The sequence below is a fragment of the Lacerta agilis genome, chromosome 2 (genome assembly GCF_009819535.1).
Source record: "Lacerta agilis isolate rLacAgi1 chromosome 2, rLacAgi1.pri, whole genome shotgun sequence".
In the NCBI taxonomy this organism is placed as follows: domain Eukaryota; kingdom Metazoa; phylum Chordata; class Lepidosauria; order Squamata; family Lacertidae; genus Lacerta; species Lacerta agilis.
In genome coordinates, this window is record NC_046313.1 from 7890509 (window position 1) to 7906927 (window position 16419).

General features: G+C 46.2%; 1 protein-coding gene and 1 pseudogene across 2 annotated transcripts in view; one reads left to right on the top strand and one right to left on the bottom strand.

Moving 5' to 3' along the window:
* CTDSP2 (CTD small phosphatase 2) overlaps nucleotides 1–16419 on the top strand; it is a 64058-nt gene that overhangs the window by 39964 nt on the left and 7675 nt on the right. The window contains exons 2-4 of one of the 2 annotated variants that reach the window (XM_033138461.1): nucleotides 8270–8418; nucleotides 10618–10656; nucleotides 14926–15027. In XM_033138461.1, the coding sequence (XP_032994352.1) occupies nucleotides 8270–8418; nucleotides 10618–10656; nucleotides 14926–15027 (290 nt within the window). The remainder of the gene's footprint in view (nucleotides 1–8269; nucleotides 8419–10617; nucleotides 10657–14925; nucleotides 15028–16419) is intronic. The other variant, XM_033138462.1, reaches the window with a different exon arrangement.
* Nucleotides 1555–5763, bottom strand: LOC117042980 (annotated as a pseudogene).

Sequence of the window (16419 nt, forward strand, 5' to 3'; positions counted from 1 at the left end):
TTCTTGGCACTCCCCGCCTCCCCAATCCAAGAGGTGTGCTCGTTAGTGTGTATATGCTATATATATATATAATCAAGCTCATGGTTCCTCCTGACCTCTCCTGGTGGTGGGGGTAACTAGTAGTAGTAACAACACAGTAGACTGATGGGTATAGTTTGTGGGCATGCAATGCCACCTGCTGGTGACTTCTTAGCATCATAGACACAAGAGTTTCTCGTTTCTCGTTTTTACAGGTTGATGGTTTCGTGCTAACTTACAGGAGGTGCAGCCCCCACACGGCTGACTTGTGGAATGCATTGTAATAATACAGGGGGGAGGGAGATTAGGCATGTTTATGGATGATGGATCTGCTGGTGGAGGGAGGGTTTCTACTATTCATGGGCTAGTTTATGTGTTTGTATGCAGAATTTTGGAAAATAAAGCCGTACCTTGGTTCTCGGAACGTATTCCGTTCCGGAAGTCTGTTCAACTTCCGAAAACGTTCAAAAAACAAGGCGTGGCTTCCGATGGACTGCAGGAGCTTCCTGCACTCAATCGGAAGCCGCGTCAAACATTCAGCTTCCAAAAAACGTTTGCAAACCGGAACACTCACTTCCGGGTTTGCGGCGTTCAGGAGCCAAAACGTATGAGTACCAAGGCGTTCGCGAACCAAGCTACAACTGTATGGTTTTCTGGAAATCATAGCATTGTAGAGTTGGAAGGGACCCGGAGAGTCATCTAGTCCACCCCCCCTGCAATGCAGGATTCTCAACTAAAGCATCCATGACAGATGACCATCCAACCTCGGCTTAAAAACCTGCACCACCTTCCAAGGGAATCTGTTCCATGGTTGAACAGCCCTTAAGTCAGAATCTCCTTTCTTGTAACTTGAATCCATTGCTTTGAGTCCTATCCCCCAGTGCAGGAGAAAAGAAGCTTGCTCCATCTTCCACGTGAGAAGCCCTTTAGGTATTTGAAGAAGGCTATCATATCTTCTCTTTTCCATGATAAACATACCCAACTCCCTCAACCTTTCCTCATAAGGCTTGGTTTCCTTGATCATCTTGCTTGCCCTCCTCTGCACACTTTCCAGCTTGTCAACCTCCTTAAATTGAAGTTCCCGGAATTGGGCACAGTATTCCAGGTGTGGTCTGGCCAAGGCAGAATAGACTGTACTATTACTTCCCTTGATCTGGACACTATACTTCTAGAATAGCATTAGTTTTTTTGCTGTTGCTGCATCACATTGTGTTTTCTTTTTGGGGGGTTTTTTCCACAGCTGAAATTGTGTTTATTGGAGCCTGGATACATAGAAAAATCCTTGAGAGCCAGTGTGGTGTAGTGGTTAAGAGCGGTAGACTTGTTATCTGGGGAACCGGGTTCGCGTCTCCACTCCTCCACATGCAGCTGCTGGGTGACCTTGGGCTAGTCACACTTCTCTGAAGTCTCTCAGCCCCACTCACCTCACAGAGTGTTTGTTGTGGGGGAGGAAGGGAAAGGAGAATGTTAGCCGCTTTGAGACTCCTTTGGGTAGTGAAAAGCGGGATATCAAATCCAAACTATTCTTCTTCTTCTTTATGCCACTAACACACAGGCACAACCAGCTTCTTTGATTTTCTCTTCTCCCTTTCTGCTGAAGAATTTTGCTTTCACGGTTACAGGCTGTTTGGGCAGTTTCCCCTTGCCCAGGACTTTGTAGTAACCCGAGCGTACGGCGTCAATAACTGGAGCTAATCCCGCCTGATTTTTGGCATAGTTGAGTCTTGTCTGCTCACTAACAAGTATCCAGCGTTTATCCAGATTCACTGTAGGACAGAAGCGCTGGTTTTTCTTCAAGTGGTAATGTCTCATACCAACTTTTCCAAAATAACCAGGATGATACTTGTCAAAATTAATTCTGTGGTGGTGCAAACCCCCAGCATTACCACAGCCTCCGGGATGCTTCCTGTGTTTGCCGATACGGCCATGGCCACGGCTAACATGACCCCTCAGTTTCCTGGTCTTCCTCAGTCATCTTGCTGGGCCAGAGTCAAAGGGAAAGAGCCTGCATCACACTGTTGACTCATTCAAAAAATAACACAAATCTCTATGTGGTTGCAGAAATTATTTTTTTTGAACTCCAAGCTGAGGCTGATCAAAGTCTCAGAAACTAAACTAGACATTGAGAAGAGCTAGCTACCTGTTGGAAAGGCATCATTGGATGCCAAGGTCCTCACTGCTATGTGCATTATTCCAAATTGTTCCCAGCCTGGGGTTTCTACAACCTTAATTAACTGTGTAGGGTCAGGGCCTGAAGCAAACAGAGAAGGTGACACCCAAGGGCAGCTCTGGCCAGACTTGTCACTTGTCATTATAGCACCAGATTGAATTCTTTTGGCCACATTATGTCACCTAATCTGCAGACTGGGCAGCTGCATTGCCATGATCTGTCCATCCTTTCTGTAGTCTTGGTGCTAAAGCACAGCAGTTATCAGGCAGGTACGGTAGCTCCCTTCTTCCAGCAAACTGCCCCAAGTAGGCTGGAGAGAAAGGTGCCTTTATCTTGCTTTGAAAGAGCTGGTGCCTTAAAGGTAAAGGTAAAGAGACCCCTGACCATCAGGTCCAGTCGTGTCCGACTCTGGGGTTGCGGCGCTCATCTCGCTCTATAGGCCGAGGGAGCCGGCGTTTGTCCGCAGACAGCTTCCAGGTCATATGGCCAGCATGACAAAGCCGCTTCTGGCGAACCAGAGCAGCGCACGGAAACGCCGTTTACCTTCCCGCTGGAGCGGTCCCTATTTATCTACTTGCACTTTGACGTGCTTTCGAACTGCTAGGTGGGCAGGAGCAGGGACAGAGCAACGGGAGCTCACCCCGTCACAGGGATTCGAACCGCCGACCTTCTGATCAGCAAGCCCTAGGCTCTGTGGTTTAACCCACAGCGCCACCTGGATCCCTTACAAATATACAAACCGTCTATACATTTTACGATGTTTAGCGATGGTTTGATCTTGTCAATGTCAGGGTAGCCTTGGTGTTCTTTTGTCTTTTCTAAGAAATCTTACTATTATAGAATCATAGAATTGTAGAATTGGAAGGGGCCTGAAGGGTCATCTAGATCAGGGGTCAGCAAACTTTTTCAGCCGTGGGCCGGTCCACCATCCCTCAGAGCATATGGTGGGCCGGACTATATTTTGAAAAATATATATGAACGAATTCCTATGCCCCACAAATAACCCAGAGATGCATTTTAAATAAAAGCACACATTCCACTCATGCAAAAACACGCTGATTGCTGACCATCCCCAGGCCAGATTTAGAAGGCGATTGGGCCAGATCCGCCCCCCCCGGCCTTAGTTTGCCTACCTTAGTTTGCCTAGCCCAGGGGTCCCCAAACTAAGGCTCAGAGGCCGGGTGCGGCCCAATCACCTTCTAAATGCAGCCCGCGGACGGTCCGGGAATCTGTGTGTTTTTACATGAGTAGAATGTGTGCTTTTATTTAAAATGCATTTCTGGGTTATTTGTGGGGCCTGCCTGGTGTTTTTACATGAGTAGAATGTGTGCTTTTATTTAAAATGCATCTCTGGGTTATTTGTGGGGTATAGGAATTTGTTCATATTTTTGTTCAAAATATAGCCCGGCCCCCCACAAGGTCTGAGGGACTGTGGACCAGCCCCCTGCTGAAAAAGTTTTCTGACCCCTGATCTAGCCCAACCCCCTGTAATGCACAAATCTCAACACTCAGTCCCCCATCCAATTTGAAACCCGGCTGGACCCTGCTTAGCTTTGCAAATGTGCCAGCAGTTTTATTGCTGCACCACTAGGGAGATAAAAGTTGAACAACAACTTGTAACTTGCTGATGAAGTGCTTTTTCAACACCTTATTTTAATTTTAAAAAATCACCTCTTTACCAAATCTAGGGCAGAGCAATCATGGCTGTGAGCCACGATGGCTATGCTCCACCTCCACAGTCAGAGGCAGCAATGCCTCTGAACACCAGTTGCTGGAAACCACCTGCTGGAAACTCACCTGCTGGAGGTGAGTGCAATTGCACTCAGGTCCTGCTTGCAAGTTCCCCGTAGGCATCTGGCTGGCCACTATGAGAAGAGGATGCTGGACTAGGTGGGCTGTTGGCCTGATCCAGCAGGTCTCTTTATTTGTTCTTCTGTAATCCAAAAGGAACTGACGGCTGGTGAACTTGCAACTCTAGAGCGTAGCGGGTCACAACCCAGGAGGGAGGGAGGAGTGACATTCTACCGTCTTCTCCTTCCTTGGGCAAAGAGTAATGTTTTTATTTGGCACTGATGCGTGTAGATTTGGTGGGGGTTCCAAATTTTGGGGTGCCACAGTGTGCAATGCCTTGTTTCCAGCAGTCGCCCAGCTGAGCTCTGAAAGTTGGAGGCAGCTGAAGCAAGGCCCCTCAGCAGTGTGGGACTTAAGGTGACGTAGCTTTGAGTGAGACATTACTAATTTTTATATCTAAATTTGTTGAGGGTTGGTGAAACCTTTATTATTGGTCTTACATGACGGCTTCACTGGTCAGTCGTCATGTAATAAAATAATAATAATTTATTATTTATACCCCACCCATCTGGCTAGGTTTCCCCAGCTTGACCCCAACAGAATATTAAAAACACAATAAAACATCAAACATTAAAAACTTCCCTAAACAGGGCTGCCTTCAGATGTCTTCTAAAATTCAGATAGTTTATTTCCTTGACGTCTGATGGGAGAGCGTTCCACAGGGCGGGCGCCACTACCAAGAAGGCCCTCTGCCTGGTTCCCTGTAACGTTACTTCCTGCAGTAAGGGAACCGCCAGAAGGCCCTTGGAGCTGGATCTCAGTGTCCGGACTGAGCTGATGGGGCTGTTTATAACCAATTTCCTTGTTGCTTCGCACAACTCTTGGGTTTGGATCCATCTGTGCTGATATTCTCACTGATTCCTCTTCCTCCTCCTCCTCCTTCACCTCCCGTTTCAGCAACTTCTCTTGGACTCTGTGCTACAGCAAACATCCTCCTTACTCCTGCAACCTTTTGTCCCTGTGGTACTTTATATTACCTGTGACAGGTGCTGTGCTGAGCCAGGCCTCCTCAGGTATAACCTGCAGCCTCATAGTAAAACAGGTGTCAATGGGCATTAATATTCATGGCTAGCAAAACCAGAATAAATTAGGTGAAAATGGCCATCATTACTCAATAAAGTATGCAGAATAGAAGCAAGCACATTAACTCCATCCATGTGTTAAAACCATAACAAATTGCAGAATTTGACTCTTATCTTGGTGCTGGTTTTTAATGTTTTTAGCATAGAGGAGATACAGCTCTGACACGGGATGCCAGCTGGGCTGCACTGACGCAACAGTCGTCCTTTGTAGGCGCACAAGGAAAGACAAAGGCAGTTCATCTGGGGCCACTTTGTTCGTTGCAAGCAGAACAAACGATAGCAAGGCCCCCACGGACCCATAAAATATGATAAGATGTTCCGGGCCCAGAGTCTCCCAGGGAAGCAAAACAGATGAGAAGGGAGGGGGAAGAAGCGTCCCATAGCTTGGCAGGAGAGCACATAATTTGTATGTCCTGGGAGAAATCTTTGGGATCTTGGCTTAAACTGATCACTAGTTGTGGGGTCTGCAGATCGCAGGGCCAGACAGTTACTTCTTCTAGAAACACACAGTTAAACCATGGAATTTGCTCCCAGAAGATGTAGTGATGGTTATCAACTCGGATGGCTTTAAGAAAGTGTTGGACCTGTACCTTCCTGGGCTGTGGAGCGTAGGGTCTTGAACACAAAGAGGCAAGACACCATGCAGGGTGCAACAGGTTTATTTAAATTGCATATGCAAGGCAAAGGTGCAGCACAATGAGCTCGCAATCTGCACACCCACTGAGTGGTGTGCCCATCCTTTTATGCATGGCCATAGGAATTTGAAACTTATTCGTGATTAACCCACCTGATTTCCCCGAAATCATGTGTTTTCTGGGAAACCGAAACTCCCAACTTCTACGAAACTCACATTCTGCTTATCGCGTGAATTACAGAAATATGAAGATGGTTACCTTGCAGAAAATATCTCTTAATTGTGTTCACTCAGGGAGTTACAAGTTAACTGCACAAAACCACATTATCAGCTTGCATTGTCAGAAAGCGCAAAGGTCTACTAGTCATTATCAGTTTGCACAGAGGCCTACTAATCAGCAGGAAAACAGAAAGCACAAGTTCAGCTAGTTAGCAAGAAATTCCTGTGGATCTCAGGGTATAAGCTAAATGCACTAAATATAAAACTATCTGCATAGAAATGGTTGTTGTTCAGTCGTTCAGTTGTGTCCGACTCTTTGTGACCCCATGGACCAGAGCACGCCTATCCTTCACTGCCTCTCGCAGTTTGGCCAAACTCATGTTAGTAGCTTCAAGAACACTGTCCAACCATCTCATCCTCTGTCGTCCCCTTCTCCTTGTGCCCTCCATCTTTCCCAACATCAGGGTCTTTTCTAGGGAGTCTTCTCTTCTCATGAGGTGGCCAAAGTACTGGAGCCTCAACTTCAGGATCTGTCCTTCTAGTGAGCACTCAGGGCTGATTTCTTTGAGAATGGATAGGTTTGATCTTCTTGCAGTCCATGAGACTCTCAAGAGTCTCCTCCAGCACCATAATTCAAAAGCATCAATTCTTCGGCGATCAGCCTTCTTGATGGTCCAGCTCTCACTTCCATACATTACTACTGGGAAAACCATAGCTTTAACTATACGACCTTTGTCGGCAAGGTGATGTCTTTGCTTTTTAAGATGCTGTCTAGGTTTGTCATTGCTTTTCTCCCAAGAAGCAGGCGTCTTCTAATTTTGTGACTGCTGTCACCATCTGCAGTGATCATGGAACCCAAGAAAGTGAAATCCATAGAAATGGTAGCTTTTTCTAAATTAATCACGGTTCTATTTGCCCTTCAAAAGGGTTAGATGAATTCACAGAGGATAAGGTTACTCATGGCTACTTAGCCACAATAGCTATGTTACGCCTCTTCTGCATACCAGTTGCTCAGAATCCCACTCAGATCCTGCTTTCAGGCTTCCCACAGGCCTCTGGTTGACCACTGTGTGGAGCAGGATGCTGGTTTTGGTAGGCTTTGGCCCACCTGATCCCACAAGGGTGTGAGCTTATGATGGCTTTACACAAATCAAGGCCGCAAGGCTATAGTCTTTAGCTCCAAGTACCTGAGACCAATTGCTAGAACTGGAGCTGAGAAAGCTGGAGCCAGAAATGTGGTGGGCAGAAGATGCTGCTCTTGTTGACCCAGGCAACAGAAGAAATCAAGTTCCGTGAATTTATGCTAGGTCTGGACAATGCAGAGGCCTGCCAGTTGCTGGGGGCAATATAGAACGTCCTGTTTCCTTTGTGTGCTACCGGTATCTCTTGTCATTGCAGTCTGGCCTGACCCCAGACTGTACTGATGGTAGAAGCCAAACTGTTCTGTGAGGGTGGGTTCTGGGGGAACGCCCGCAGCAAACTGAAGCCTTCTCAGGCAGCAGCCATTTTGAGTTCAGCCACTGTCGCAAGAGTGTCATAGGTGAAATCTACACACACATGAAAAACGCTGTGAAAATGCTTTTAAAAAAAAAGTTTTGAAAAATAATAATTGAATTTTCCATAGCTCACCATCGCCATCTAATGTCACTTTACAACACACTTAAAACTAATTGCACACTTAAAACTAATTGCACTTTACAACACACTTAAAACGTTTTATTTGCAGTTGTGTAGCTGAGTCCGTAGCGTTAAATAAAGGCTGTTGCTTTTGTTCCGCAGTTCAGTCTTTGGTGGCATCACTTTATAAAGTTTTGCAGTAGCTAATGTCGCCCACACAGTTTGGGAGAGCTGATTTGGCTAGGGTCCAGTTGCATGAGATTCCCAGTTCGTTTCTCCAGGACGCTGGCAGACACTCTCCAAGGTTTAAGGCAGAAGTGTCTTTCATCCCTACCTGGAGATGCCTTCTGCATGCAAGGCAGCTACTGTACCACTGAACTAGTGCCCTTCTCCTAGCAGATTCCTGTTACTCAAAGCAGCACACACCTTTCTGTCCTGCACCGGTTTGGAGAACTTGCGTCTCATTTTGGTGGGCCAATCAAAAAATGTTCCAGCGAAGAAGCTTGCCTCCTTCACGGGCCACCCCCAGGAGCTCCGGAAGGAGGCATGCCTCAACCTGCCTGAGACCTAATTCGCAAACACTTAAACCCTGGATGAAGATTTGCCTGCTCCTACGTTTTGGTCCTGGACGAGTGCCGTGAGATCTAACATAGTTCTTATTGTCATTTTCCTTCTCAGTCTTGGTGTCCAAATCCTCCCCGAAGAAGCCTCGTGGCCGGAACATCTTCAAGGCTTTCTTCTGTTGCCTTCGCGCACAGAATGTCGGGCAGTCGGGCTTTGGTGGGGATCATGGCCCACACAAGGAGGAGACCAGCACCATTGCCAAGGTGAGTGGAAGCTGACGCAGCGATCACTGAATTACACCCAGAGAGTATAGCAGGCAGTACTAGTAGTATCCGAGCTTCTTTTCTCTAGCTGCTTTCTGTATTCTAGCTATCCAGGTTTAGGGTGTGCCCCATTAGGATATAAACTCTGTCCTAGTTCTCCGGCTACCCAAATCCTGAAATTGTCCCTGTCTCTGTGTAAATGATCTCTCTCGCTTGACACTTCCTCTCATCAGCATTTCTAACTTTCTAAACTCCCGACTGACCAGAGTTCACAAGATACCTTTTTGTTAGCCTCTGTTTACATCTGACTGGCTCTCTCCCAATCAAAAATGGCTTTCAGGAGTGTCAGATCTGCATTAGGGTTGCTCACGAGTAATCAGGCATGAGTCTCGACTGTCTTTTAACAGTGTAATGGTGCAGACTATTTACAGTGCAGAGAACATGAAAACATGACCATCCTAGTCACTCGCAGAATCCGGGAGTGCCGGTTTCCGGCTGTGACCCCAACAGAAGAAATTCGGCACCCCAAAGCGCCGCCTCCCCGGTCTCCTTTTGACCCCTCTGCGCAACTGGGGCGACGGAAGTGGCGTGCTCCCCTCAGAGCGAAACTCATGAGGCGTGCTGGGGCTCTCAGCAGCATCTCCAAGCCCTTGTCTCGCCTGGCTGCTTCCAGCTTGCCCCTCCTCGCTGGAGGAGGTGCCCCTTTTCCTACTTGAAGACCCCCTGCCCTGCCGAGGGCAGTTCCCTGACAAGGAGGGAGCAGTTACTTTGAATTGGAAGCACATGCTTCTACGGCCGTTTCACACATTACAGCGCTGCCGTGTAGGAAACGGCATAAAACCCACACGCAGAACATGATCCATGACTATTGTGAATATCAGTATTTCACTGCTTGCTAATGAGCTGGGAAGCTATGGCTAGTCTCTGTGGGAAGACTTATAAGTGGGCTTCAGCCTATTTTCTATCCAGGGGAGGGAAACTCCTGTACAGTGGTACCTTGGTTCTCAAACTTAATCCGTTTCGGAAGTCGTTCCAATACCAAAGCGTTCCAAAACCAAGGCGCGCTTTCCCATAGAAAGTAATGCAAAGCGGATTAATCCGTTCCAGACTTTCAAAAACACCCCCTAAAACAGCAATTTAACATGAATTTTTACTATCTAATGAGACCATTGATCCATAAAATGAAGGCAATAATCAATAAATAAGACAGTATTGTAGATGATAAAAATTAAAATCATTATTTTTTCTTACCTGCACTGATGATAGTCATTGTTTGTATGGGGGGCTTTTATCCATCTCTGCAATCACACAATCAGTCAATCAATCCATCCATCCATCAAATCAGTAGCTGAACTGGGTTCCACACAGTCACAAAAACAAATTAACCAAAAAAGCCTCGAAAACAAAAACGCAAAATAAATAGCAAAAACAAAAGTGCCAAACCTAATCCGTTCCGGAAGTCCGTTTGACTTCCGAAATGCTTGAAAACCAAGGTACAGCTTCTGATTGGTGCAGGTGCCCCGGAAACAATAACTGACAGCCGCATCAGACGTTTGGCTTCTGAAAAACATTCGAAAAACAGAACACTTCCAGGTTTTTGGTGTTTGGGAACCAAGGTGTTTGAGTACCGCGGTGTTTGAGAACCAATGTACCACAGTAGATGTTGCTGGTCTCATAGCCCCATCCCTCCTCAAAACACATGCATTGCCGCCGCCCATCTATAGATACCCTTGTCCGCTTTTAAAAATGAAATATATATGAAGCTATATATAGTAAAGGAAACTACTGCTGATCATATATAGAGTGCTCTTCCTCTCAGCACTGAATTTCTGCATCCTGTCCCCCCCCCCCAAACACACACAATCTAGAGTTAAGCAGCTGAGGCTTCCTTCTGGGTCAGTTAGCAGGGTTCCCACACTGTTCTCAGTCAAGAAAGCTCTTCTTTGAACACTCCACCAGCCTCCATCACAGTCCAAACTTTTGAGGCTTGTAGGATCACCTGTGTCAGCCTGATCCTACTCGTCCATTACCACCACTCTTTCATTCGAGGTAGAAAATGCAGCCTTTAGGGTCCTGCTCCTTAAAAACTTAGTGGGGTAAATTCAGAGGCTTTCTGAGATCCCTGATAGTAGTATTACACAGTCTTGCCTTTTTCATGATACCTACATCTCTGCTTTCCTCTTTCCCCTCCCCTTTTAGTCTGATCTGTTGCAGTGTCTTCAATACCAGTTTTACCAGGTATGTTTTTGTTCCAAAGCCAAGGGAGATCTTCATCTCCTCTTTAGCCAGGACTGTGTTTGCCTTGTGCGCAAGAGTGCAAAAAAACTTCTCCACTGATATGAACTTGCGTTTCGATTCTGACATCAGAATAAATGCAAGCAAATCTGCTCATCATTTGGTTGCATTACATACCTTTTCCTGTTAGCCATGGGAAGTGGACAAGGAGTTATAATCAAACCTTTTGCCCTGCTCTTTCCAGGCAAGGGTCTGTTTTTTAGAAGCTCTATGTCTGAGCTGGGGTTTTTTGCCAGCTCCTTAGCACTCTTTAACACTCAACCAGAGCAAATGTCCATTCCGCAGATGGTCGTTTGGTCTGATTGAGCTTTAAAGAGCGGGTTTTCAGAGGGAAAGCTGCTGAGTTCTAAAACAAGTAGTGTTGACTGATGCCAGTTGGGACTGGTAAGGTGGATGGCAGGGAGACCTAACTTTAGGTGGAGCCGCAGCCAATGACAGGCAGAGCCACCCCCTGACTGGTTGCAAACAAGGGCAGCCCGAGGTTCGTGGGGCAGCGCCCCATTTACCTTAATGGACCAGACTTGGCTGAGAACAGAGTGGGAAACCTGTGATCCTCCAGACCTTGTTGAACTCCAGTTCCCATCAGCACGGGCAGTAGTCAGGGATGATGGGAACAGTAGTACGGCCCAGCAATATCTGGAGGGCCATAGGCTCCCCAAACCTGCTCTAGTAGCCTTTGCCCATGTTTGCCCCAGTCCAGGCAAAGTCTAAGTCCTTTTGAAGCCAGTGGAACAAGTTTGTCACAAGTAATACAAATCCCACTGTTTCCAACGTTGCAGTGTTTGAGTGAGACTTAATTGCAACTAACTTAATCTTGATTGTTCCAGGCTAGAAAATCTATGCAGTAACAAGGGCCAGAAATGTTCTTGAGTGAAGGTGTGGCACTGTGGTCTAAACCACTGAGCCTAGAGCTTGATGATTGGCAGTTCGAATCCCCGCGATGGGGTGAGCTCCCGTTGCTCAGTCCCAGCTCCTGCCAACCTAGTAGTTCGAAAGCACGTCAAAAGTGCAAGTAGATAAATAGGTACCGCTCCAGCGGGAAGGTAAACGGCATTTCCGTGTGCTGCTCTGGTTCGCCAGAAGCGGCTTAGTCATGCTGGCCACATTCCCCGGAAGCTGTACGCCTGCTCCCTTGGCCAATAAAACGAGATGAGCTCCGCAACCCCAGAGTCATCTGTGACTAGACCTAACGGTCAGGGGTCCCTTTACCTTTACCTAATCTTGATTGTTCCAGGCTAGATAATCTCCACAGTAACAAGGGCCTGAAATGTTCTTGAGTGAAAGAAGGAAAGAAAGAGGAAAAATAGGGTGGTTTTTAAAATTGCTTTCCACATAAACATGCCTCCAGGTGATGTACAAAATATTCCAAATGATGCTCTAGATACCAAATTCCACGTCTGCATGGCATAATGATGGGCGCACAATGTACACACAGTCCTGCCTACATACGTGTGTGTGCGTGTGCATGTGTGCCCGTGGGTATTTGTGTTTGTGAGTGTGCGAGAAAAGAGACCTTCACTTACTAAGCAAATTTCTCTTCCTGCCCCCTTGCTATCTCCTTTGCACTGCTATCGAGAGAGGTATCGCTCACAGACCTCATTCATACAAAGAGCCACACTTTTTCTGGGGCAGCAGGAGAAGTGGTCACCTGGTGGAATGCTTCACAATGGGTGGGGACCGGGGACTCCTACATGTACCAGACTAGCACATCTGGGAGAAAGCTAGCCTGCAACTCTTCTTGACATCTCCCTTCCTGTGCGAAGGGGCTAACGGCCATGAACCTGCAATCAGAAAAAGGTTGCAGTCCAGCGACAGCATTCCTAGCTCACCAGCGGTGCAGAAGCATTTTATTTATTCGATTTTTGAATTTGCATCATGCCCCTCTATGTTTCAGGTTGGCTTTCATGGGACTATACCTGGTGCATGTATTTCTGATGTGCTAAACTCCTTTTGCAGTGGGGTTGGTTTTTGAAAAATCATCCTTCCCTGTCAGAAAGGTCTGTTTGAAGCAAGAGGTAGACCCTGCAGTGCTGATGTATGGCAGAAATAGGGAACATGTGGCTCTCCAGATGTTGTCGGATGCACCTCTCTTTATTCTCGACCATTTGCCATGTTGGCTAAGGCTGATGGGAGCCTGAGTCCAGCAAGATGTGGGGAGCAACAGGGGTCCCCACCTGGCATAGGAACAATTTCTATAAAAATTCCTCCTGGTGCAAAATTGCAGTGATGAAGCTGTGAAACGAGGACTTTATTTACCTCAGTTAGAACAAAAGAGGAGTTAGTACAGTGTTACCTTAGTTCTCAAACTTAATCCATTCCAGAAGTCGGTTCCAAAACCAAAGCATTCCAAAACCAAGGTGCACTTTCCCATAGAAAGTAATGCAAAATGAATTAATTCGTTCCAGACTTTTAAAAACAACCCCTAAAACAGCAATTTTACATGAATTTTACTATTTAACGAGACCATAAAATGAAAGCAATAAACAATGTACTGCAGCCAGACAATCAATCAATCAATCAATCAATCAGTAGCTGAACTGGGTTGCACACAGTCACAAAAACAAAACAAAAATCCACAAAAAACGCAAAATAAAAAGTAAAAACAGACAGACCTCAGTGTAACACTCAAAACGGAAGTGTAACACTCAAAACGGAGCACGTTTGGCTTCCGAAAAAAATTCGCAAACCGGAACACTTACTTTTGCAGTGTTTGGGTTCCAAGTTGTTTGAGAACCTAGGTGCCACGATATTGAGATTTTTGTCGTTGTTAAAATTTGCAAAGTAAGGAGAGCGCGAAGTTGGGAACAACACCAACTCACCCTACCTTTTAATATGTAGGCTGGTGGGTCTTAAACTGGTTGTGGCTACTCTGGAAAGAAATACTAGGACCACAGTATAGAGACTGTTTAATATGCCACCTGGGGGTGCTTCCAGGAAGGTGTTCATTGTAGGATTGGTGCTTTGTTACGCATGCAAGTTTTTTGCAGCATTGACATCAGGTCAGTGAAATAAAAATGCCAGCCTATATTCCCCCCCCCCCCGCCCGAAGCACACACACATTATCAGGGAAGCTTCAAGAATGGCGATGACTTTTGATGATGAAGCTGTTTCTTCATTTGGCTGATCAAAGTGCACCGGCCTCTTGTAGCTTTATTGGTTGTATGGAAGAGCAAATAATTTTCAAATCCCTTTCTTCCATGCAATGGTTGAAGAGTCGCAGAAGCCTTATTCTCTATTGCTGCTGGCCAACCTACAAAGCGATGCAAAGCACACATACACACAGCAACCCAAATAACACTTCTGTTTATCCTGATCTGTGCCATTTCAAACTCTATTAAACTTTCTTACGAGAGGTTGCCAGTTGCTCCGTATTCTTAAAACCTTCCTTTAAAAAAAATAAAAATTGAGAGTGTCGCGGGCCCTTCGCCCTGTACAGCCCACCCCCGGACGTTTTACGGTCTATGAGTGCTGCACCAACGACAAACGGTCCCCAGCTGCAGCCCTTCAGACTACTAGCTGGAGCCTGCTTACTTCATTCACCACAGACGAGGATATTGTGAACTAAAAAGTTGTTTATTGAGTACAAAGCTTGTGGTTGCTGATAAATAAAAGGTTGTTCAAGAAGCTTATAACAGTTGTCCTATACCGGCCTATTACCTCTAAATGTTACCGGCCTATTACCTCTAATAGTTAACTAAACATCAATAACAACACGTTTCACAATCTCTTTATCCTCTCTGCTAACTTCCACCTCAGACTCTAAACTCCCAGCTCTATCTCTTGACTCACACTGCTCAACTAACTCCACTCTCCTTCTAACTCTCCAACTCCAACTCCAACTAACTCTAACTCTAACTGCCTTACTGCCCACTGGGAGGGGTGTTTTATACCCAGGCTAAGCCCGCCCCCGAGGGTTCTAACTGTCAGAAAAGTTAACCCCTACCTGGCATTGGGCGAGTTCTCCACAGAGAGTTCTACCAGAAACGTGGAAAGATTCATGAGGACCAGAGCCTTAGGCCATTTTTTAAAAGTTTTTGCATAGGGTTTCTACTCCTTGTTGGTATTGCCTGTGCTATTCTCTACATACAAGATGGGGAAAGTTTCCTAAGTCAGTTTTGAAGGACTTCCCCAGTGCTTGAAGCTTGTTAAATATACCTCCGGCAACATGATTCACCATGCCAATGGTGGCTAAGTTCCCTCTCTTTCTTCTAGATTCCTGGGACGTGCCTTCTCCCTGAGGTGACTCAGCAAGACCAGGGCCGAATCTGTGTGGTGATTGATCTGGACGAGACCTTAGTGCACAGCTCCTTCAAGGTGAAGTTCCCAAGGATACTCCTCCTTTTCTGAGAAGTGTGTGTGTGTGGGGGGGGTCAAGGCAGAAGGTATCCTTGGCCCGCCAGACGTTGCTGGACTACAAGTCTAATCACCACTGGCCGCCTGGTTGGGGCTGATGGGAGTTGTAGTTTGGCAACATCTGGAGGGCCACATGTTCACCATTGCTGACAGTGCAGAAGAGGACTGGCTTGGTGAGGGCTTTATGGAATATCAGTGTGAAGGATAGGATTGGGCCTTTGGGAGTTAAACTAAAAGGAGCTCAGCTTCATTGTTTTCCTGGTTAGAAGTTTTCTAAACCCAGAGGGTTGTATCCAATCCAATGAACTTCTGCTCATGCAATGGGACTTTCCCCTTCACCTTCTCCCCCCTCAAAGCCGCCCAGCCATGCACCTTCAGATTCTAAACAAAATAAAATAAAAAATTCCTTCCAGTAGCACCTTAGAGACCAACTAAGTTTGTTCTTGGTGTGAGCTTTCGTGTGCATGCACACTTCTTCAGATACACTGAAACAGAAGTCACCATACCCTTATATATAGTGAGAGAGTGGGGAGGGGTATTAGAAGGGTGGTGGGAATGGCTGAATTGCAACTAATTACCAAACTTAAAACCATGGAGAGACCTGGTCTGAACAAAGACATTGGATTCTTATCTCATTATAGATGACAAAGCTATCTTTAGCCATCTCACCCCCTGCCTTTCCCTGTAAGACCCTGTAAAAATTGCAGTCAGGTTTTCCACACCTATCAACAGGTTTTCCACACCTATCAGCTGATCACCCATTCCCACCACCCTTCTGACTAATACCCCTCCCCACTCCCTTACTGTATTTAAGGGTTTGGTGACGTTATCTGAAGAAGTGTGCATGCACACGAAAGCTCATACCAAGAACAAACTTAGTTGGTCTCTAAGGTGCTACTGGAAGGAATTTTTTATTTTATTTTGTTTTGCCTATGGCAGACCAACACGGCTACCTACCTGTAACCTTCAGATTCTGTTCCAGATGGTTGTGGAATCTTCTGGAGCGGATTTTGATGTCTCTGCAGGAGGCTGCAGGGGGGAAAGAGAGCAACGTTAAGATAGTGAGGTCCACTTGCATGGTGGTGGGTTCTTTGAAGAATCTCCTTGGTTCTCCCATTATTTTAATAAATTAGTTCTTTGTCTACAACCAGTTACTACTGCATACCAGACGCACAATGCTGTTATTCCTGGGAACGGAGAAGGAAGCCTGTTTTATTCACGGCTGTTTCCAATTCTGCCCTGGGAAACTGGCTTTGAACCCTTCTCACCTCACCCCTACACGTAAACTCTGCCACTGGAAGAAATTTCTAATATTTGCATCTCTGGTTCTGATCAGCAAATTCTGAAGAAGCT